Source organism: Neopelma chrysocephalum, unplaced genomic scaffold, assembly GCF_003984885.1.
Source record: "Neopelma chrysocephalum unplaced genomic scaffold, ASM398488v2 Primary Assembly neopelma1_347, whole genome shotgun sequence".
Classification (NCBI taxonomy): Eukaryota; Metazoa; Chordata; class Aves; order Passeriformes; family Pipridae; genus Neopelma; species Neopelma chrysocephalum.
This window is the reverse complement of record NW_020898011.1, coordinates 3,957,618-3,980,223: the sequence shown is the minus strand read 5'-3', so window position 1 is coordinate 3,980,223 and position 22,606 is coordinate 3,957,618. Positions and strand designations below refer to the sequence as shown.

Here is a 22,606-nt window from a genome sequence, read left to right as displayed (position 1 = left end):
GCACAGCCCCAGCAAACCTGGGCAGCACAGCCCCAGCAAACCTGGGCAGCACAGCCCCAGCAAACCTGGGCAGCACAGCCCCACTGGCCCTGCTGCCCTTGGGGAGGCTCTGCAGGTCACGGGCACTCAAATGTGCCCTCTAATAAATGACCTTTCTCCCAGCTGAATTACACACAAACACTTCCACTTGGCTGTGATCAAACCACACTCACCTTGAAGATGATTCCTTGATCCCAACCTTTACTCTCCAGTCCAGCCCATGCAAAGCACTGGATTGGAACCCACGTGCCAAGAGCCATTAAACAGGGAGGGAACTGCCACACCTGGCACCCAAGATGTGGCTGCAGGTCTGTGTTGGTGCTGTTTTGGGCTGAGGTTTTTTGTGAGGTTGATCACGTTTTTGTGTTTGTATTTTGTTGTTGTTGTTCGGTATTTTGGGTTTCTTGAGGGTTTTTTGTTGTTTTTCTTTCACCTGCTGCCTACTTTATTATTAAATTTACTGCTGAAGCTTGAGCATATATTACCTTTTCATTACTTTAACCTAGGTACAACTCCTATGTGTTAATTATTGATCTAGAACTTCAAAGGCCTTTTGCATGAAAACTGACTTTCCCTTTGGCTTAATCCTCACATTTGCAGTTTCATCCACCTCCTTATGATCCTGCTTTTTCATTTTCCTTTAAACAGAACTAAAAATAAATTTTTACAAACTTAAATTCTTTATAAGTTTGTCACGAATTAAAATGTAGATCAGAAAAAAAAGATACAAAAAAGTTGTCTTTATTATTTATTACTAGCATTTGCCACTGGGCATTTAATAAAGCCACAGATTACTTTTAAAATATTCATTACCTAAACCAAAAGCTTTATTAAGTATCTCATAAAAATGCTACAAAACAAAAATTCTGAGTCTTAATCACATGGAAAATACTTAGTGCTGTAAAAAGAATAAATATGAAAGCAAAGCTATAAATGTAGAAATATATGCTTTTGGACTTCTATAATTGGAAAATAAGGTGGTATTTTCACGTTTATAATTTTGTGAAGGCTTATTGAAATGGGAACATATTCCTATTTCTTTGCCAAGGAGGCAGATTAATCATGATGGCACAAATACACTGGAATGAAGCAGTATTTTCTACTAGTGCTCTGCTACCTTGCTGCAGTTTTAAGGCCCTCAGGAAGGAATCTTCTCATTTCATTTTCCCTATCCTGACACGTAGGCTAGTTGTAAAGACAGAGAGCAAGTCACTCCACAGGCCAGTAATTCTGCCTTTTTAAATGTTTATTTTTCTACCTTTTTTCCCCCCTGTATCATTCTTAAGCTTAAAAAAGAAGAAACAGTTTGTGAAGGTGGCAGAGTAAAGTTGTACAGATTTTCTTCTCGTACTAATTTCACACACTTTTAGGCAAAAGCAAAGCAGTGTCCAGGGGCTGAGTAACACCCACTATATTACAGAAGGGCCTCAGTAATCAAACAGGACATCTTTTAAACATATTGCTTCTGTCATCACAGCAGTCACTCTGTGTCTCAAAGAAAAAAAGAACAGTGATTTCAAATGCTTAAGGGCAGTTTCTATATTAAAGCTTTAGTTCAGATTAGAAATGTGATTTTGAAGCAAATTCACTGATCATCCCCACTTACTGCTCCTTGGTTGGTATGACAGAGCTGCCTTGGAGCATATTACTTTAATTCCTTTTGGGCAAGATTGAACCAGATGTGCTTGAACTGCTGCTAACCAGAATTCTCTCCAAAGGATCAGACAGTAGCAAGTGCAAAATAAAACTCTCCAAAAGCATGGAAAGGCCAATATTGGCTCCTCAACACGTAGGTGTTTCACCCTTTGCAGATCTGCTCCCTTTCCAGCACAGCACTTAGTAATGCAGATGTAGCCTAAAGCAGGCAGTGAAACCCTGAGCTCTTCCTGCAGTGCCCACACCTGTCAGACACCAGCCTGTGGTCATCAATCTTCTGTGGCACCAAACCTATAATGATGCTCAATGCTCTCTGTCAAAACCAACTCAGAACAGACACTCAAGAACACGTTCACTTCAGAAAGTAACTGCTATTTTCTTATGAAACACAGTCATTAGATCTGACATGGAAACTAGAAGCACAAAGAAGGACTCCTGGAATGTCAATCTGAAGGGCAGCAGCACACAGGGAGGGTGGGGTAATGCTTTCTGCATGGAGCTGAAAAATGAGGAGTGTTTTCTCCCCTTTTCAGGGGATTTTCTCTGCAGTTTGCATGTCAAGACAATGACAAGTTGCTTCTCATACCCAGATTGTTTGACACAGATGTCAAAATCGAAGGGGGGAAAACAAATGCCACCTCAAGCAGGGTAAGTGTCAGTCCAATCCATCTTTTTCTTGTCTATCTCTGCCAAAGGGTGAGGCATAGGGAGTGAATAAAAAAAAACCCAGCACACATCAAAATAAACCCTGTGGTCTCTTGTAGCTGTGCAGTCAGGCCATGAACTTGGCATCAATCACAGTCCTTCTCTCAGCCTTTTACACTGCTCTTCTCAAACAGAGAATTCTGTATTTGCAAACAAAGGCTGGATATGGAATTTATTAACAAAAGGCATTATGTCATAGCAGCAAACAGCCAAAGAGATGAGGGTCCCTTCCTTCACTGACATCAACAGGCTTCTGGAGGTCAACACAATAAACACATCTGCGAAATACACAGGGCTGGGTGCCCACAGAGCAACACACTCTGCTTACCCACTGCACCACCAGGAAAACCCCTGCTCAAGAAACATGCTCCCTGCTACATTTATCAACCTCTAACTAGATTCATCCTCTATAATTTTGCATTAGATTTCTACCTTCTGGACCGAAAAGGACAGTTGGGCAACTTCATAGTTAGGAGATGCTGGCAATCTTTTCCACCTTTCACATTTCCTGGTGCTTTTTAGAAAGCAGCAATGCGGTAGAAATATCCTTCCTGATGTCTTTATAAAGGAAAAGCTTTTCCAATGTAAACAGTCCTCTGCTGAACTTTAATATCCCTCCAATTAAAAAAAAAATTAAGAAAACAGAACAACAGGATCTCTTCATCTCATCTGAATCCAAATGACCTAACTAGAAAGGAACAAAGCTGCCATATGTAACAATCTTCAGAGGAAAAACTCTCTGTGTGAGTAACCAGAAACTGCTGACTTAATGAAGTAGGCTGTGAGTGGTGTCCCTCCTTCAGACTTTTTGCAAAGAATTTTTCCTTGGAAAACCATGAGAAAAACTTCTTCTTTGTTAAACATGTGTGACATATTTTTACACTGTGTTTTAGGTCTGAACTCACACAAGCACTGACACGGAGAACTACATTCAACAATTACCTATATACTGTTAGAACCTACCCAGGGTAGCACTCTGTATGCTCAGGCTTCAGCAGCTAATGCTGTAATCACCCCAGTCAACAGGAACAAACTCAGAAGTGCTGAAGAAAGCAGTTTTCCCTCTGATAAAGTTCACCTGACCTCCTAGTTGAGTAACTACTGTACAGAAGTGCAGGCAGATGCTTCTTTGGGAAGAACCATCTTGTATTGAATGGTGTTTACCAGCACATTGCTCTTACAAGAGTAAAAACCACTTCCTGCACTCAAAATACTAATGTAAAAGGAGAGAAACAGCTCCTACACAGACATAGGAACAGCTGAAATGCTACAGTGATGTGCTAAGGCTACCACTTATTTGGAAGTGCCATAATCCACCTGATACATCCTTACTGTCCCCACAAACACCATTGGCAGCAAAGAATTAGTAGAACACTCTACTCAGGCTGCTCTAAACCAGTTTTCAACTAGATGACCAGTTTTAGCTGCTGTTGCTTTTTTCTCAGTGTGGAGGTGCTGAGCTCCTCATCAATCTGCCCGAGCAGGACTCCAGCCTGGAACTCTTCAATTTGCAGGAAGAGAACAGGGATAATTGCCAAATCTCATAATTAGAAACCAAGTGATCTATCCACCCAGGAGACACAACAGTACCCTGTTAATAGCTTTGCCTTCTGTTAGAGTCAAAAGCAACCTTGTTTCGGGCACTAAGCTGCCAATATCCAAAAAGAGAAGAATAGCAGCTACTTGTAAATACTCTCTGCTATTGAATTTTTACCTATTGCAAGTACTAGAAGTAGAGTTTCAGGAGTTGTTATTCACTTTCATGTAGCAGTTGCCAATTTGCTAGACAAGAATAAACAGGCAGGATGTTTCCAGGGCATGGAGATTACAGTGCAGGGCTACCAGAAGAGACAGTGGCTACATAAGGAGAAAACACACCTATTTCTGAGTTTTTCTGGTTATAAGTCACCTAATGCAGTAGGTGGAATTAGGTGTAGCAGGAACAAAGACAACACTCTCCAACACCCCTTCCCTAGTGACATGGGGATATTATCTGCATCCTCCCCTACTCCCAGTGCTCATTTCTGAAGCTCCTTACAAACAAGATGCTGTATCTTTGCTTGTTACATTCAGTTAAGTAGTTCTGCACACAGCAACTTCTCCCAAGCCATTGAATACAGCAGTCTTATTTACAAGAGCCAGCTTTGGCTTGGTAAGGAAAATAATCAGGTTATATTCACTTAGTTCAAATGTACCCTCTTTAATTTGAAGAGCATTGACCTGATAAATATGTGTGAGGGCAAAAGCGTTTCACAAACACAACCATGTTCATGAATCTGTGCATGGTATAATTTTTGTTATGTATTTATTTTATCTGATAAGATGTACTCTAGATAGGAGAGAGCTGATTTAAAAAAATTTCCCCTATCAAAACCAAAGTGGAACCAATCAGCATTTGTGCAGGAAAAACTCGCCCAAGTAATGTTCACTCAGGCAGTATTTCCCCTGTAAGTAATGAATCCACACTTCACTCTAATTTTTGCATCTCAGTGCTCAGAGAAGTGCTCCCAGCAGAGAGACCATGGTAGCAGGAACTCATCCTACCCTCCCAGCCTTCAGCCACCCAGCACAGGCACCAGGGCACACTCAGCCTGGGGCACTCTGGGCAAGATCAACTCAGGAACACATCTGTGTTGCTCTGCCCTTCTGACTTCTTTTGTTTCTCTGTCTTTTTGAAGTGGAGCAGGAACTTCTTCAAAAATCAGATGAACCTGAAATGTACTTACAGTCCTTCCTGACCACAGCTCCAACCAGAAATGTCAGCTTCTGGGCTCTGAGAGAATGACAAGCTCCTGTAAACAAACCCCACTTTGCACAGAAAAACATAGCAACTAATTTCAAGAGCAAGAGCAGATGTTACTCTTGTCCTCCAGTCTAGATCACAAACGGATTAAGCCAATTTTGTAATTTGTTTTTTCAAGCAGAGGGAAGGCATGCTTCTCCTCTCACTGAGTGGCAGTTGCAGCACCTCTTTAAAAAACAGCCCCCAGGATTCCATTTCTCTCTACAGATCATAATTTCCTTGACTTTAATTTCCTAATCAGATCCATTCATAACAGTATCTTTTCCTCTTCATAAGGCAGAAACTCTTTTTTGCTCAACCAAATCTGTATCAAACATCAGGAAACAGCACCACAGACTGACACTGGGAAGAAGTGAAGTAAATAACAAACACTGACTTACATCCTATTTTCATAGAGCCCTTACACTTCCAAAAATGAAGGTAATATTCTGATCTCTTATGGTCTGAATTTCAGCAAGCCACAAAGAACAGCTGAGAATGGCAGAAAATAATACAACACCAGAACTTTTCAGCACTTCTACAGTACTATATCATGTGCTAGGTGTCTTCAATTATTTCCCAGGAATCTGTTAGAAAGCTTAGAATTTTACTTAGGCGTTCTTTAACTCATTTTAAAGATCCTCTTATCCAAGATTTAACCAATTCAGATCACAGTTAGTTCATACCTGTCAGTATTTATCATCTTACTTTGGAGTAAGATAAAACCTAAATAACTTAGTTATAATAAATTGACAGTCAGACTGAAATGAACCCAAGGAAGTCACTCATTAAACAAGAAACTCCATATACAGCAACACAGTCAGTGACATCTTACTTTTATTTTTCAGTGTTTTCTTTTCATTTTACTTCTGCAATTAACAGAGCTGGGAAGAAGTATTTCTGATTTCACACACACACAACACCACAGGTCTTTTCAACAGTTCATCTGCAATTTCTATTTGAATAGCTATTATCACCACAGAAAGTTAAATTATGTAGCAACACACATCTGACATCACTTATGTCAGAGGTTGGACCAGCATTACCTTTGCATTGTCACTGGGGGAAAAAAAACCCCTCTTTGCCTGAAAAATGCACACACGAAAGTTATTTAATTTTAAGGCAATATCATCTGAATTTTCCATGATCCTGTTGCAGCAATGATCTTACCAGGTTTCAGACACTGTTAACCCTCTTTGGCACAAAATAAAATGTGAGGCCCACGGTTGGGGATTCCTCATGGTTCTGCTATTTCCGAGGAGATCTGATCTGCTACACAGCTAAAAACTCTTCTTAGTAACACCTTTCCACGTGGCAAGAACAAGGTGGCATCAGAGCTCATGATCTCACATCATTTTAGGGTATCAGGCTCCCTGACCTTGTAGTCACTTTGTTTACCCATCCCTCTCCCAGGATGTCAAGTCTCAGTGACCCTAAAACACAGAGTGAAGTGTGTGCTCTCGCTGGAGAGAGCAGGGCATCACTGCCCAAGTAAAGACAAAAGGAGAAATACCCTCTGCTGCTTTGCCACCTGCCCTCTGGAGGAGCACAGCAGCCCTGTGCCGAGGTCCCTGTGCTCACACAAGCACACCCAGCAGTGGCAGGGGGAAGGCAAACTCAGTGGCTCACCACAGCAGTCACACTGCCAGGTAAGTGCTCCCGTGGGTGTCGTTTGAAGCACATTAAATTTGCATTAACCCATTAACTTAGGAACTGCTGTCAGCAGGATGCAGTTCATTAACAGGAAGCTGGACAGGAGCCAGAGTGTGCCCAGGTGGCCAAGAGGGCCAATGGATCCTGGCCTGGATCAGGAACAGTGTGGCCAACAGGTCCAGGGAAGTGATTCTTCCCCTGGACTCAGCGCTGGTGAGGCCACCCCTGGAGTGCTGTGTCCAGTTCTGGGCCCTGAGCTCAGGAAGGACATTGAGGTCCTGGAGCAGGTCCAGAGGAGAGCAACGAGGCTGGGGAAGGGACTGGAGCACAAGTGCTGTGAGGAGAGGCTGAGGGAGCTGGGGCTGTTCAGCCTGGAGAGGAGGAGGCTCAGGGGAGACCTCCTCACTCTCTGCAACTCCCTGACAGGAGGGGGGAGCCAGGGGGGGTTGGTCTCTTCTCCCAGGCAACTCTCAGCAAGACAAGAGGGCTCAGGGTCTTCAGCTGTGCCAGGGGAGGTTTAGGTTGGAGATTAGAAAGAATTTCTTTCCAGAGAGGGTGCTCAGCCATTGGAATGGGCTGCCCAGGGAAGGGGTGGATTCTCCACCCCTGGAGGTGTTTAAGAAGAGACTGGATGTGGCATCAGTGCCATGGGCTGGGAACCACGGCGGGGTTGGATCAAGGGTTGGACTTGATGATCTCAGAGGTCCCTTCCAACCCAGCTGATTCTATGATTCTCTGATTCTATTCTAACTGGCAGGGAGGACTCGGGTTCATCACGACAACAACCACAGCAGTGTCACAGTTCTTTGGCCACGCCACGTTCCTACTGATACCTGCCAAGATTTTGATAACCAAATTAAAGAGTAGCAGCAGAAGCAAGAGAACAACAAAGTCTTCATTATGTCACAATCACAAGTCATATGGGAAAATAAATATTGGTTCCCCCACATCTCAAGACAACCATCACTTTGTAGAAAGTCACATTTTTGAAAAAACAAAACCAACCAAACAAACAAAAAAAAGGTTGAAGTGTGCCACATTTCCTCATGCCCTAGAGGAATTTGTATTCATTTGCAATTTTTCCTTGTTTGTTGTGGATTTGTGCAAAATCTGAAAGCACTGTGGCTTTCCACACTCCCATTATAAGAAAAACTCAACAGGTTTACTTACGCATTAGGTTGTAAATGTGCTTTTCTGCAACGTGTTCCGTAAACAGCTTTATAAGGTCATCTTTTAAGTCTCTGTTAAGCTTGGTTTCTATGTAAAATTTATTCTGGAAAATAAGACAGAAGTTTTCAACTTTCTTTCTCACAATAGCAAATAAAGCAAACTTATTTTTTTTCCCTGAACAAAAACAGTTCAGAATTTTAAAGCTGTAGAATATTTCACCTGTAAAATGATGACTTGGGTATTTTTTTCCAGTGTCTAAAAGTGATTAAGCCATTCAAATAGGTAGGTTACAATAATAAATTCATCAGGACAACTATCCACTTCAATGGTTCATTGACAATCTCAAAGGACAGCTACTCAGAACTAATTAACTGTGGAAATAAATGATATATACAAATCTATGCAAAACTGAACTACATTAAAATTTTTAGGATTCCATTATCTTGACCTACTCAGCATTAATAACACATTTACCTCCTTGAAGAAAAAAAAAAATCAAAGAAAATTCTATTAATGAGTTCCTTCAGAGTCCTTATACCTAATGTACTATTTAGTATTACTCCTCAGTTCCCAGCCTGTAGTTAATAGTAACATTTCTTGCTGTATTTTATTGATAGGTGTGTTTTAAATGCTGGAAAAAAAAATAATTGCTCCAAGATAAGTCTCCTCTTATTAAAATGCTAACTTTGAAGTAGAACAGCTGAATTCAACTGGACAACTTGTGTAAGAGTTAAACAGATTACCTAATAGAAAATGAACTCAAAAATAACTTGCAGGAACACTTATCTGACAGATTTACTAGAGGAAGGGCTATCTTAAGGGAGAAAGGTTTTTTCAGATTTTAAATGAAGTTGTTCTCCTGAACCATTTAACAAAATTGGAACAAACTCTCAGAACACCATTAGAGCAATCTTTACATTTTTCTGTAAAACTCATTCTCTTGGCCATTAGCAAAACTATAAACACACCATAACACTGCCCATGCAGAAACCACTTCAATTTTCAAGGCAAGCATTCAGCAGCAATTACTCATGTGCAATAAAAACTGAACCTGTCAGAAGCAAAGGCCATGTGAGGGCTGAATCCACATCCCTGCTGCAGTTTAGGTTTGTAGCAGTGATGGACAACAATACTCAAATCTGCTGCCTTAAAAATGAAAGACACCAACTAATACCTGAGAAACTAATTTGAAGGAACTGTGACCTGAAAAGTGACAAAAGGACTTTTCTCTTTTCTTCCTGGACTCTTGTTGAAGAAAAAGAGAAATTTAATCTAATGTAAATATATTATTTCATTGTAAAAAAAGATAGTTAAGTTGTTACCTATATATATATGTATGTAAATAAACCTTGTAAGTATTTTCCCCTTCCCCCAATGCTGAGTAGCTGTGTTTTGTCTGAAAACCCTCTCACACTGAAGCAAATTGTGGGAGGAGGGCTTGGACTTGGAAATTGGATTTTTGAAGGTCTCAAATTGCGACATTTTGGAAGATATTTTTTTTAATTTAGTAAACTTCTTGCTGTTGGTTGCCCCCTGACACCATCCTGACCTGTAGAGGTTTTATCAAGGGCTATTTTATTACTCAGTTGTTTCCCCCTCACCTGGGCCTGTTCTTTGAACAGAGATGGAGGGAAAGGCTCTGCAGACAGAATAACCTGTCTCATAAGGAACAGACTGACTTCATTTGTGATGGTTTTGGTCAGTGGTGATCCACAGCAACTAGAGATCCATGGCTCCCAGGAAGTGTTCAGATACACACCCTACTCCAGTCTTTCACCAGACCATCTTCCTAAACCATTTTCCCCTCGAGGTTCCTCACCACAAAACACCATGAACCCACTGGTGCAACCCACAGGAGTGTCACACACAGTGTCAAACTGCTCATTCTGATGATGGATATAACTTACTCTAGTCCTTTCCCAGCCTCAAGACCTCTGGACATTAAAAGAAGCTGGCAACAATAGGTGCAAACTCTGATGCTTCCTTTTGGTCATGAGTTGGAAAGCCTATAGTTTTAAGTTTCACTACTGGAAAAGCAACATAAAAATAATTAAAGAAAAAAAAAACAAGCCAGCAGCTACAAGACAGTACTTACACACAGAACAAATGTAAAATACTCTTCACATTTGCTCACTTTGAAACGCCTTTCCAAAAAGATGGTACACTTGTGTGAGTTTAAATAGACAGTGAAAAAAATCATCTAACATAAGTAACTCCATTTCCAATCCACACTGCTGAGAGGAGATGGCAGAGGAGCTGTCACCTTCCCCATTCTTGTTAGAGGAAAAACAGGAAGGTTTTCTGTATAAATGCCACTACCTAGGCTGTACCAGTATTTCTTGAAGAATGTCTCAAGTCACCTAAAGGTCTAACTGACAATCAAAAGGGAAGCAGACACCAATAACTGAGAAAGCTAGGTATGATACACTTATTCTACAAAATAATTCTACACTGTATCACAAAGCAATCTGGCAAATCTTAAAAGATATAACTGAGTTAATATTACTAAGAGGAGATCAATAAATACTTGAAAGGAGAAAAACCAGTATATAAGAGTGCTTATCATCTCATCCACATATACATACTCACACATATTTGTGTTCACAGACACACACAAAATGCCCTCTAGCTGATAAGCAACAAAGTGCAATACCACCCAGTAAGAATAATAATGTTTTAGAGGCAATGAAAAAATTCTTAACTATCCTAAAACCACAGTGCTCACAAATGTTAGGCTCATATAATGCACCAAGATAACAGATTTTCCTCCACAGCTCTAAGTAAAATGAGCAATCGAGAATCTACAAGAAAAAATATATTATCTAAATGCTGATTTTAATTTTTATTGAAGTGGAAATATGGTTCTTATTCATTTATGTGTGTAGCATAATGTGATATGTACAATCTCTAAGCATCCAGAATAGCCTCATTTACATTTACAAAGCAAACAGTTATTCACTAGGAATAAAGCACTGTGGACTAAGCTTACTTCCAGCTTAATTTGCTTTATCTGCTGTTACATTCCAGAAGTTTTGAAGGAGCCTAAACCCACAGAATCTTAGAGGGACCAAAGTACTTTGGGTCTCCATGCTTTTCTGAAAAGTCTGCTGTCGCAGCATAAGAATGAAAAAAAAAAATCTATTACCACGTGAAAGGAGAAAGTGCTCCCAGCAAAAGGAGGAAGAAGAAAACTCCCTCAGTTGCAAGGTCAGCCCTCTCAACCATCACCCACAGAAAGCTTTGGAACACCCCCTGGTCACCATAAACACCCAGGGTCAGAAATCACCTTTCCTGTACTCCCACCACTCAAGATCTGGTTTGGTCCCCATCAGGAAAGGAAAGGAAAGTGCTGCTGCTGCTATCAACACACAGGACTGAGCCTAACCCAAAATGCTATGGCGTGTTCCAGTTTTACAGAGAAGCTTTAGTTTGTCTTCAGCTTCACAGATATTTAAATTACTTAAATGCATATTAAAAGCTTTCCAAAGCAGCAATGCAATTATCCTTTCAGAACAAAGTTCTGAAGTGCAATTCAACAGCCTTGGAAACTCCTGATTAAAGCAATCACAGAAAAGGAAAGCTCTGCCACCTCTGATATAAAGGCAGAGTTCAACAACTTAGTCCTCCTCACTTAAAAATGCATTGAAAGTATCTATTAAAGTAACTGCAAAACTGTAATTTATGCTGTAGAGCAATTAGGCTTTCACCTCTTACAATTGTTTTTAATTGTATTTTTTGTCCAAATAGAGGAAACTGCTGCTGCTGCATGAGAGAAAACTTGAGTGGACACTACAATGTAAGATTGCAAGAGCATCTGTACATAAAAGTACTTGTGAATGCCCACAGGAAAAACTAAGAGAGGCAAAGATTTTTCATCCTGACTTCTTCAGAGGTATTGTCCACATCATGCACAACACTGATTAGTAACTTATTTCAGTGAAAGTTAATTTGACATGAGCCTTATAAACCAGCACTGTGTTTGGCAGCAACAGAACTAACAGGTAAGTCAGAGCTCTGATTCAAGGGGCTTGTAAGAAAGATGGGGCCAGGCTGTTTGGCAGGGCATGTAGTAGCAGGGCAAGGGGTAATGATTTTAAACCAGAAGAGGGTAAATTTAAACTAGATAGAAGGAAGAAATTTTTTTAAATGAAGGTTAAACACAGGCACAGGTTGCTCAGAGAGGTGGTGGATGCCACATCCCTGGAAACATTGAAGGTCATTTATGATCTGGTCTAGTGGAAAGTGTTCCTGCTCACTGCAGGGGGTTGGACTAGATGGTCTCTAAAGGACCCTTCCAACCCAAACTGTTCTATGATAACTCTCAGGTCTAACTTGAATTAAGCCACTTAAAAGATAAAGTGTTGCAGGAACAGTTTTACAGCCTGAACAGATCACTAGTCATGCTTCAAAGAAGTTTTTTCCTTTCAAACTACAGAGTACTTTCAATCTTCTTTGATCTCAAATTAAAAAGAAAACTATTATCTAACTATTCATTTTACAGGTCTGTTTAATACTCATGAATAATTTTTACTACGTTCAGGTATCAGACTCAAACTCTAATATGAACAATGGGATACAGATCACTCCTCACCTGTACAAAGATGTGGAAATCTATTTGACAATTACACCTTATCTGGTCATATAGAAAAAACCTGAAATGATAAAACCCACCTGTTTCTATGTCTGCCATGAACGTTTTTTCAATATTAGCTACTGCAGGCTTAATTGTGAAGGATACATTTTTATTTCTAAGTGAGGCTAATGCAAGGACACTTTCTGGGAGGACAAACTTCAAGCTTAAGTTATTCATTACCACAGAAAAACCCCCAACCAATAAAAGTCTTGGCACTTTGACCAAAAAAACGCAAATTATAAACGTCTTCAGAGGTATAAAAGATTTCATAAACTATAAAATCAACACAAAAACTCTTAACCAATTAACCATTAACCAGTGGTTTCTGAACCTCTCCAAGTATTCCTGACAGTGCTATGAACATAAGTTTGTCTTCATCCATCCAACACTCTAAATTGCTTTATCAAATGACAAAGACATCTCCAAGATACATTTCTTCCTGTATTGTCTGAATCTGTGCTATTCAAAAGCAAGAAATAATCATCTCCACAACCTGCCCAAACTAAGAAGCCAAAATATAACAAGCCAATAAATGATGTCTGTTCAAAAAGATACAAATAATGAATTGTTTGGGATGGCTTTTTTTCCTGATCACAATAAAAACCACTCTTCTCACTCCCAGGAAAGAATTTTTAGGGCAGAAACAAACTACAAAACTCTCCATTTAAAAAGCCCAGCTGCCCCTTCCTCTCCCCACACAACTTGATCAGTACTGTTAGGCAGGTATGAATCATAAGTTTTACATGTCAAAAATTATTATAGCTGCATTTTATTCTTCTCACTTTCAGTCAGCATCTTATGTATGGACATATTTATTTGAAAAGAATTTTCTAAAACTTACCATATATATGAAAAGAGGCACAATGCTCTGCAATGCTCCCATATACTGTCCAAGAGCTATGTTAAATCTTTCAATATAGAGATCTGGAGGGCTGGCCTGAAAGAAACCGTAAAAGTCAGGTTGTAATTTGAACAAGAGAAAGATCTGGAACAGCATGGGCTATGCTTTCACAGCAAACTCCAACAACTCCAAAGTATTTGATCCACTAGGTCCACACAAAGCAAGCCACACATCATTCCAGAGTTTCTGCTCTAACTCCCTCCAGCACAACCAATCTTCCCTCAGTGAGCAGTTTTTGCCTGGGGCTGTGTCAGTGCCCAGCACAAAGTCCTTTCAGTAGGAAATAGGTATTCCTGTAACAAACTAGCAAATAAAAACAACTCAAAGATCAGACCTTCGTTTAGGAAGCTCTCCCTGTCATGCTCAGAACCCCTAACCAAATCTGAACCCCTAACCAAATCTGAACAAGTGTAGCAGTGTGTGCCCCAAACCCCCCTGAGCTGCTCCTCCACCCCAGAAGGTGACATTAAACTCTGCTCTGCACCACTGGCAAGTGGCACTCCCTGCAGCTACAGGGAGCACTGCCCTCCACACCTTTTAATTTGACATTTTAAATTGACATTTTTGCTGGGTCACCTAAGGCAAGGCAAGTGTTCAGGGTATTGAGCTGGAGGGACCATGAGGAAGCAAGACCTTCAGCCAGAGCTCTGCATGCAGAGTCCTGTGCTCCAGCTCGGGCCCAGGAAAGCCTCCTGCTGTGCTCCAACACACAGCATCACCCTGGAGCCCCCAGCAAAGCTTTGCTACACAACACCTGAATGTGCCAACTCTGTAGAGCTATTTTCTGTGTACAATACCCTATTTCCCAAGGAAGGAGATAAGGAAGCTCAAAAGGTCTGCAGCGAGCTGAATTAAATTGAGAAGGGAAGCAGAAAAATGGGAAGCACTAACCACTGTTTCTGTTCCAACATTTATTTGGAGGCAGGCAGGGGAGTTGCACTGCAGCATTCAGATGTGCTCTTAGACACCCACTGCTTTGGTCTTTGGCTGCCTGAGCTCCTACTGCTCCCAGACACACAGACACCTAAACACACCCAAGGGCAAAGTGCTGCTTCCTAAGGAGAAGCAAAACTGTTCTCCCCTCTGACGCTCACAACACCTAAAGAAGAAAGAGAATACAGCAGAAATTGGGACCCTGCAAGAAAACAAGCCCAAAGATTTTCCTAAATCCAAAGCATCTGTGGCATGGAAAACACTTGAGGCTGCACCTCAACCATCTTATCAGAACTTAGAGCTATCTTCACATAGCAGATTTTTCAGCCTTTGTATGGACATTCACCAGGGGTCCTAAGAGAACAGTTAAAATTTATGTTGATATTTTGCTCTATTCTAAATTTATGAAAGTTTTTTTTTGCCTTTAAATTAGCTTCTTTTGCCTACCTTCTTAATATGTTTAATGAACACGTGGGTAATTTTCACAGCAAACACCAATACAGAGCAGGTAGTTTAGAAAGGAAAGCAAAACTGGCAAAGGAATAAAGAGCATTATTCCATATGCAGTTGCCAAAGGTTATATATGGTTATTCCTCATTTTGATCATAAGGTTTTAATCTTATTGCAGATGCAGTTCTCAGGGGTGGCCAAACAAATTTTAGTTGAAAATGCCAACAATGTATAAAAGTAGCTATGAGCTCCAAGGACTCCCTTTCGTATATAATTACATATATAATTTGTTGTAAATAACATGCAATGAAATCTGCATTTCTAAGCAGTATGTATTCCTGCTTCACTCCTTTTCAACCTCAACTTTAAATATGGTGATACCCTCGGAATTGTAAAGACTCAGCATACAGCTTCCAAGATTAAAGAAAAGGGAAAATTCTACTTCAAAGAACACGTCAGACAAAAGGAGACCATAGCCTGACACAGTGCACCACTCTTCTCTCACTGGTAGATTGCCCTTTTTATTTAAAAGGAAAAAAACAAACAAACAAAAAAAAACCAACAAGAAAAAACAGAGACAGAAGCTGTCTGGGCAGTGTGTGATTTAATCCCATGAACAGACTGTATCCCCTCAGTCTGCCACTCTTTTTACAGGGGACATTAAGGACTCATCTTTTTCCTCCACTGCAGATGAAAACTCTGCCAGCTCACCTCACAAAGGCTATATCCCAGTAAGAGAGACAGTTTATGAGGGGACAACAACTGCACACCCAGCTGCCAGAGCCCTTCCATGGAAGGATACCAGGAAGCTGTTACCATCACCACCACCTTGCAACCAAGTGGAAACAACTGCTGCAGACAAAGACAAAAAAAGAAACCTAAGAAAGGTCCTGACAGCTTTAGAGGAAGCACTCACTAGTGTCAGGCAAATATCAGGCCTTGGTTTTAACCTCTGCAAAACAGAAATTATGGTGTTCGCTGCTTCATCAGCGTGAGATGGCACCTTTCAGTTTTATTCTCCTGATAGTGCTTCCTGCCAAGTCTCGACAGTCAAACCACTAACAGGGAAGGAAAAAAAAAAGCAAGCTTGACAATCAAACTCTCCTCAACTATTGCTTGACTTGTAAACTACCAAAATACCCAAGGTAAAGAGAAATCAATAGTATTTTCACAGCTCATCTCTGAATTATTGTAATCTGGGAGGGGGAACAGAACCATCTGCTGCTGTTCATCCTGGTGTTACTGTGCAGCTGCTCCAAACTGCCACACTGAAAACAGTCACTTGTTTGAGCACAGGAACCTTCTCCATAGCTCTACATTAACATTTATAATACAGTAACTGGATTAGCTTTATACAAACTACTTGAATTTTATAAACTAAAAAGCAGTGCATGGCATCAAATTCATGAGTAAACAGAAGTTGCTGCAATTTTTTTATTAAATGCCCATTACTGGAATACAGCTTCCATTTAAAATCTTTACTTATTCAGCTATAGCTATTACAACAAAAAAACCCCAAACCAAAACAAGAAAAAAAACATAAAAAACCCCAACTGCTTAGGCTGACACTTTTCATTCCTGGTCCTAGGCCAGAAAAAGAGAACACATACATTCAGCTGTTTTAATTACAGGAGGAGGGTCAGAATTAAGCATGACATTTACTTCTTACAACTCCCCAGACACTATTAAGTCTTTAAATCTACTCCTATCTTACCTGAGGGATCTATTACAGAAGCTATTCAAAGAAAGAAAAAATACACACTGATAGCCTAAGGTTTTCCAGGAAGGAAGAGGATCCCTCATTCCTTCACTCTTCCTCCTCAGTTCTATCAAAATGTTAATTCAGGGGTTTGGGGGGTTTTTTTGTCTGTTTGTTGGGTTTTGGTGTGTTTCAGTCTGTTTGTTTTTAAAGACATTCCATACAGGGAGATAGCTTAAATCCTCCCCTACATGTGCTCTCATCTGCCCCTCATAGGGTTAAGAACAGTTTTCCAGTAACAGCTCTGTGTGTCTGCCCACAGGAGCACTGAAGGTTGGGTTGGGTTCCTCAAGCAGGGAGACAGTTGCATTTGCTTATCATCTTCAGCTGGGCTGTGAGCCAACTACTTCTTAGCATAAAAAACCATGGTGCTGTTTAAAAGTTGATAATAAATCTCCTTACACATCACAGTGGACATCTCAGCACCAACAGAAATGAGAAGTGACAAGAAAACACATTTGAGAAAGGATGACATGCAAGATAAGACATAGTCAAACAAAACAAGCCATTGGAAATCCAGTATACTACATTACCCTTCCCTTATTTGAAATCTAATATCTAGGCATTTCAATGAACTTGTGCTCAAGAAACTGTATACATGAAAATGATGGGGGTTTTTTCAGCTTGAAAAAGTTTGAATATCATTCTTTAACTGAACACATGAATGAAAGCAGAAGACATCCTGCTGGCTCAACACAGCTCAGAAACGGCTTACAAGAGAGAAAGAGACAGCAGTGCTTGAGGAACACAAAGTTAATCTGTTTATGAATAGATGTCTGGCACAACCAGCAGTGTACTGAGGAAAGCTCACACTCCTCCATGGAATGGGCAGTCCCATTTTCCTGGGAACACGCTCACTGCCACAACGCCAGCACATGTGCTGCAGCAGCTCTCCCACACCTGCCCAGTGGAAAGGGGGCATGGCTACGACTACCCAAATTAACCTGCTATTCATGTGGGTGGTTTGAATCTTCTAAACTAGTCTTTATTCTTCCTCAAGAACATCTGTTTCCCATGCCTTGCAATATAGGTGATGCCCAGGTCTGCCTCCTCAGACATGGGGATTATTGAAACCTTTCACAAAAACCAGCCATCACACTCAAGCACAACTCCTGCGAAGGCTGACTGTGTCTTCCTAGTCCAGCCTGCACTCAAACCTGCTCAGAGCTGTGCAGGATCATGACATATCCTCACCTAACTGTCTCACAGCAGGTCAGCAGATGGAGGCTGTGTTTCCATTTCCATTCTACACGTTTGTCAAGCAAAAAGACATTGTATCTAAGGACCATCCAAACTCTGTTTAGTAGTAAGGACTCTTCAGAAGCTTTTCCACCTGGCAAATGCATATTAATTTGTGCTGTATTTACTTATAGCTTTCTGTAATTGTATCAGGCCTTGCAGCCCCAGCACATCCCAGAGCTGCAGGAATACAAACCTTTTCAAAAAGCTGCAGGTAAGGATGCTTTCCTCAGGTTAGCTTGCTCATGGCAATGTCATTTTTAATGGCAATTCTGGCAATATGGTGACCCCTGTATCTTCTTCATTCAGAAGCCAACATTCTGATGGCCACACAGGAAGACACAAATATTTCTAATGCTTCTGGTTTCTGCCACCTGAGTTCAAATATGATCTGACTCAGCTCACTGTGGTTCACAGCAGTGAAGACTTTTTTCACACACAATTAATCAATGTTCTCCCAGCAAAACTGATGGATAAATGCCTACAGCTCCAAATGTTGGAGTTTTTTTTTCTTTTAAATACAATGGACCAGACAAATGCCCGTTTGAGCCCCCTCTTTGAAAAATTAACTGTTGATATTAACAAATCACCCAAAAGGACTCGAAGAAACACCAATGATTTACATAATTAGCCAGGAAATGCAAGTTCTCAATTTCCATTCCCCACCTCTATTTCTGATCTTCTCTAAAGGCAGAACATAGAGGAGGCAGATTTGTTTTCTACATAAGCCTTTGAGAAACTACTTCAACTTTCAAAATTATTTCAGGGAATTTCAAATTAACAAGAGCTAATTCCAATGTTACTTCTATGCTCCTTGAGATGGGCATGACTTGTGAAGTAGGCTCTCTATATTTCTTATTTAGCTGCCAGGTCAGACTGAGCCCACACAATCTAATAAGAATGGGTTTCTTCACCTGGATGGAGCAAATAACCTGGCTTCCCATAAGTACACAACTAAAGTCCAATCATACCTTTATTAGCAATCTGATTTACTAAGTTTACACAAAAAGCAGCCACAAATGATGCTGTCAAAAGCTGTATTTTACAGACTGGCATAGCTGTTCAATTACAATATAGCACTACATAAAGGTAATATAATCAGTGTATCTTGGAAGGAAAGCAAAATATACCTATGAAACAATCTGGAGTAAAATTAAAGTGTAAATATCAAGAACTGCCACAAGATGCTACCCAGTACATAACTGTCCTCAGTGAGAAGTTCAGTTTTACCAGTCCCTCAAAGCACTACCTGGATGCATTTTTCTACCACCCTGACTACATGCAAAGCTCACAAACGTGACAAGCCACTTCAGCTTCATTACACAACTGTTTGTAAGGAAGTTGAGAACCTCATCTGAAGTTTGGAGTAAGGAATTTGTATTAATCAGATTAGTGCTTCAGAAAGAGTAGGGGCAGGAAATTACAGGCTCCTTACCACTGGATGAAAACTCCATATAATCACAGGGGACAAGAGGACAGTAAATGTGAGACAGAAAATAAGAAAGGAAAAGGCAAGGAAAGGACAGATTGTCCACACAGATATTGCTAACCTGCATCTGAAAACAGATGACAACTGACAGTGAATGCTCCAAGGAACTCAGTTCCCAGAGATCTGGCAGTCCTCAAAGCAGAGGAGTGGCTTTGACAGTAACCTGATGTGGTGGTAAATCCCCCTTTGAGCTTCCAGGACCACTGTGGGCTGCAACCAGCACCTCCTCCTGCCTGGGGCCTCTCAGAGCAGCCAACTCTCACGTTTGCTGTACCTGCACCTCAACTGTTGGTCCAGTCCGAGGCTCAGTTTGGTCAGGAGGTCCACCCTGAATGTTGTGACTTAAAGGGAGGGTCTCCCTTATTCCTTTTTATCCTCACCCTTCTCCTATCCTTAGCCTCCACACAGATCATTTTTGTTGATTTTAGTTTTAGATTGATTGATTTTTCTCTGTGTGCAGTGGGTGCAGTGAACATGGCCAATGAACTTTGTCACACTTTCACTTTGACATTAAACCCGCTTTTTCCAATACCTTTCCAGTGATTCTTTGAGCACCCTAAAACACTCATTCCCAACACATGACTCCACTGCACACTGTCCCAAGGAAACAACAGGAGAGATGATATTTTCATACACTGCACCGACTGGTTTGAGAGCTGACAAGACAGAAGGCTGAGAAGTTGTAAGGATTAATATAGGGCAGGAAAACTTGCTGGCATTGCACAACAAAGACTCTAAATCTGCAGGTCCTGGGGCCAAACAGCAGACATGCAAATTATCTACCAACACCAGCTGGTATCTACCAACACCAGTTCAGTCATGTTCATTGTAAAAAAAACTATGTAAAAAAATATAGTTCTTAATAATTAAAAAAACCCACCACCACAAACAGAAAACAACAGATCCTTTTTTCTCTTTTATCTAAATAAAAAAAGGTGCAACATGACAAATAACTGGTTTTCAGCTCTCAGTCATTTTGTAAAGGAAGTTGTGAAATTATTTTAACTAAAATGAGAATATTCCACTGCATTTGCACAAAAAAAAGGTACTTTTGTAACAGGCCAGCTCAAAGTCACAGTGCATTTTGACTGACAATGCTTTGAATACTTTCCAGTGTCTTTTGCTGAAGAGGTATGTAATGGCTAGAGTACCTGATTTTAAATGACTTTATCAGACTACGTAAGAATAAGTTAAGCCAGAAACACTACTGTCTAATGGAAACACAGTTTTATTCATTTTAAAGGGAGGTGTATTGAATTTGAAAGCACATGCCTGTGTATCTACCCTACCTCATACATCTGAATGACTCAGCACTTACCCACAAAACCAGCTGACATTATTTTGAACTGTGAACTATGTCTATTATCAATAAAATGTTTCCAAATAAAGCGTCTTAGAAAAGTCACCTGTATACTGCCTGTATACTTCACAGACCAAGACAACAGGAAACAAGTTAATCTGTGTCTTCTGCAGCCACATATCTCTATTTTAAGCAGACAAAATCCCAAATTCCAATCAACTCAAGAATTAGGGAAATTTAATTCTCAATTACTGAAAGCTCCACATGGCAAAACTCAGTCCTAACTAATGCAGAGAAGCTGGTAGACACTGACTGAAGGGAAGGAAGGCAATCCTTGCTCTGAATCTCTCCTTAAGAGTCTGAAGAAAGGATTATTTACTTAAAGACATGATGAGGGAGCTAGAAATGTCTTGGGATATAGGAGGCCCCACATCAAAAAGCTGATGGCCTGGTGACAAGCAATTCATCTCATCCAAACATACTATTACTGAGCAAGCACCACTCACTGCTTGTCACCCAGTGTGTGACACACAGGGAACACATCAGCCCAGCCACATTTTCACATCAGCTCTGCCACCACTGAAAATGAACCTTTTCAAGGTGCAAATGTGCAGAGCAAACCTTCAGGAATGCAGGAGGCAAACACACCCCAACACCACACGGGGGACTTGCAGTCTGGAAAGGCAGAAGTCACACGGGATGACCAGGGACTGTCTGAGTGTCCTGGTGTGACCATGGGACATCCAGCCCAGGACACCCAAGTGCCACCACTCTGCTGACTCCAGCTGGGGCCAGCTGAGAGCTACACACACAGTTTGGGGGTATGTGAATAAATACATATACAGGGAGTTTCTGCAATGAATGCCCCACAGAACGAAGCCAAACTCCAATAAGATCCACGCAAGAGCAAGTCTGACCAGCCCCCTGAGATGCTCCTGCTTTTATTGTTTGGTACCTGAGTTTTACTGCTTTTGCTGTTGATCTGTAATTCCTGTAGGAAACAGCTCGCTCTGGCACGCTGGTTACATGCAGATGTTCTGCAACCCACTTGCCATTAAATTGTTACACTTCTACACAAAGAAGCTGCTTGGCTTGTCCAGAAAAAGACATTGCATTTGCCTGGCAGTTCAGTTCACAATCGTTTTCTCACAGAAACCAGCATTCCTGCTTATACTGGGCTACATTTGCATCTCTGCATGTAAAAAAAAAAAATACTTATCTTGCATCAAGACACACCTTGCCAACTAAACAGAACTCTGCAATTCACTTAAATGTTGCTGGCAGGTAGAATGAGTTCATATTAGAGAAAGCAAAATACCACATATTGTGCATTAAAAGAATTCACATATATAGGGGTTTTTATTGTTTGCCAGCATGAACTAGAAACTTCCAAGCAACCAACATTTACAAAGTAATTTGTTGTTGTTGCTAAAGATCTGGAACTGCATTTTCAACATAAATCCCGAGTGACTGAATGTCACCAAAATGTATTAAGATCAAATAAGTATCAGGATAATAAAATACATTGCAGTAAAGTAATTTCTTAAAAGCAAATTTCACAACCCACAGCTAAAAGTTGCTTTAGAGAACAATTTTCTGAGGCACACGAATTTTACTCCAAGCAGCTCAAAAAAGATCTTTACCCTCCAAAAGCAGAGACACGTTCGTGTCAGACAAAACTCATAATAACACTCAAAGATGGTATCATGTCATACTACAGGTGTGTCTAACCTACATTAGGAGCCTTTTGCAAGGCACAGATTGCACTAAACAGTTGTCTCAATTATTCTTTCACCAGGCTGATGTTCAGGAGGCAGCCCTGCTTTTAGGCAGAAGCATTTAAGGCTCACATGTGCTCAAGCAAACTTTCAAAGGAGCTGCCTCAGTTCCGGAACTC

At 40.7% G+C, this 22,606-nt stretch overlaps 1 protein-coding gene across 3 annotated transcripts in view; it reads right to left on the bottom strand.

The window, feature by feature from the left end:
- Positions 1-22,606, bottom strand: part of CACUL1 (CDK2 associated cullin domain 1) — a 46,288-nt gene that overhangs the window by 12,718 nt on the left and 10,964 nt on the right. For 2 of the 3 annotated variants that reach the window (XR_003537619.1, XM_027705665.1), the window contains exons 4-5: positions 13,480-13,575; positions 8,006-8,108 (exon numbers count right to left, since the gene is read on the bottom strand). Coding sequence is in view for 2 of the 3 variants with exons in the window: in XM_027705665.1 (XP_027561466.1) it covers positions 8,006-8,108; positions 13,480-13,575 (199 nt within the window). In the remaining variant the exon portion in view is untranslated. The remainder of the gene's footprint in view (positions 1-8,005; positions 8,109-13,479; positions 13,576-22,606) is intronic. The other variant, XM_027705666.1, reaches the window with a different exon arrangement.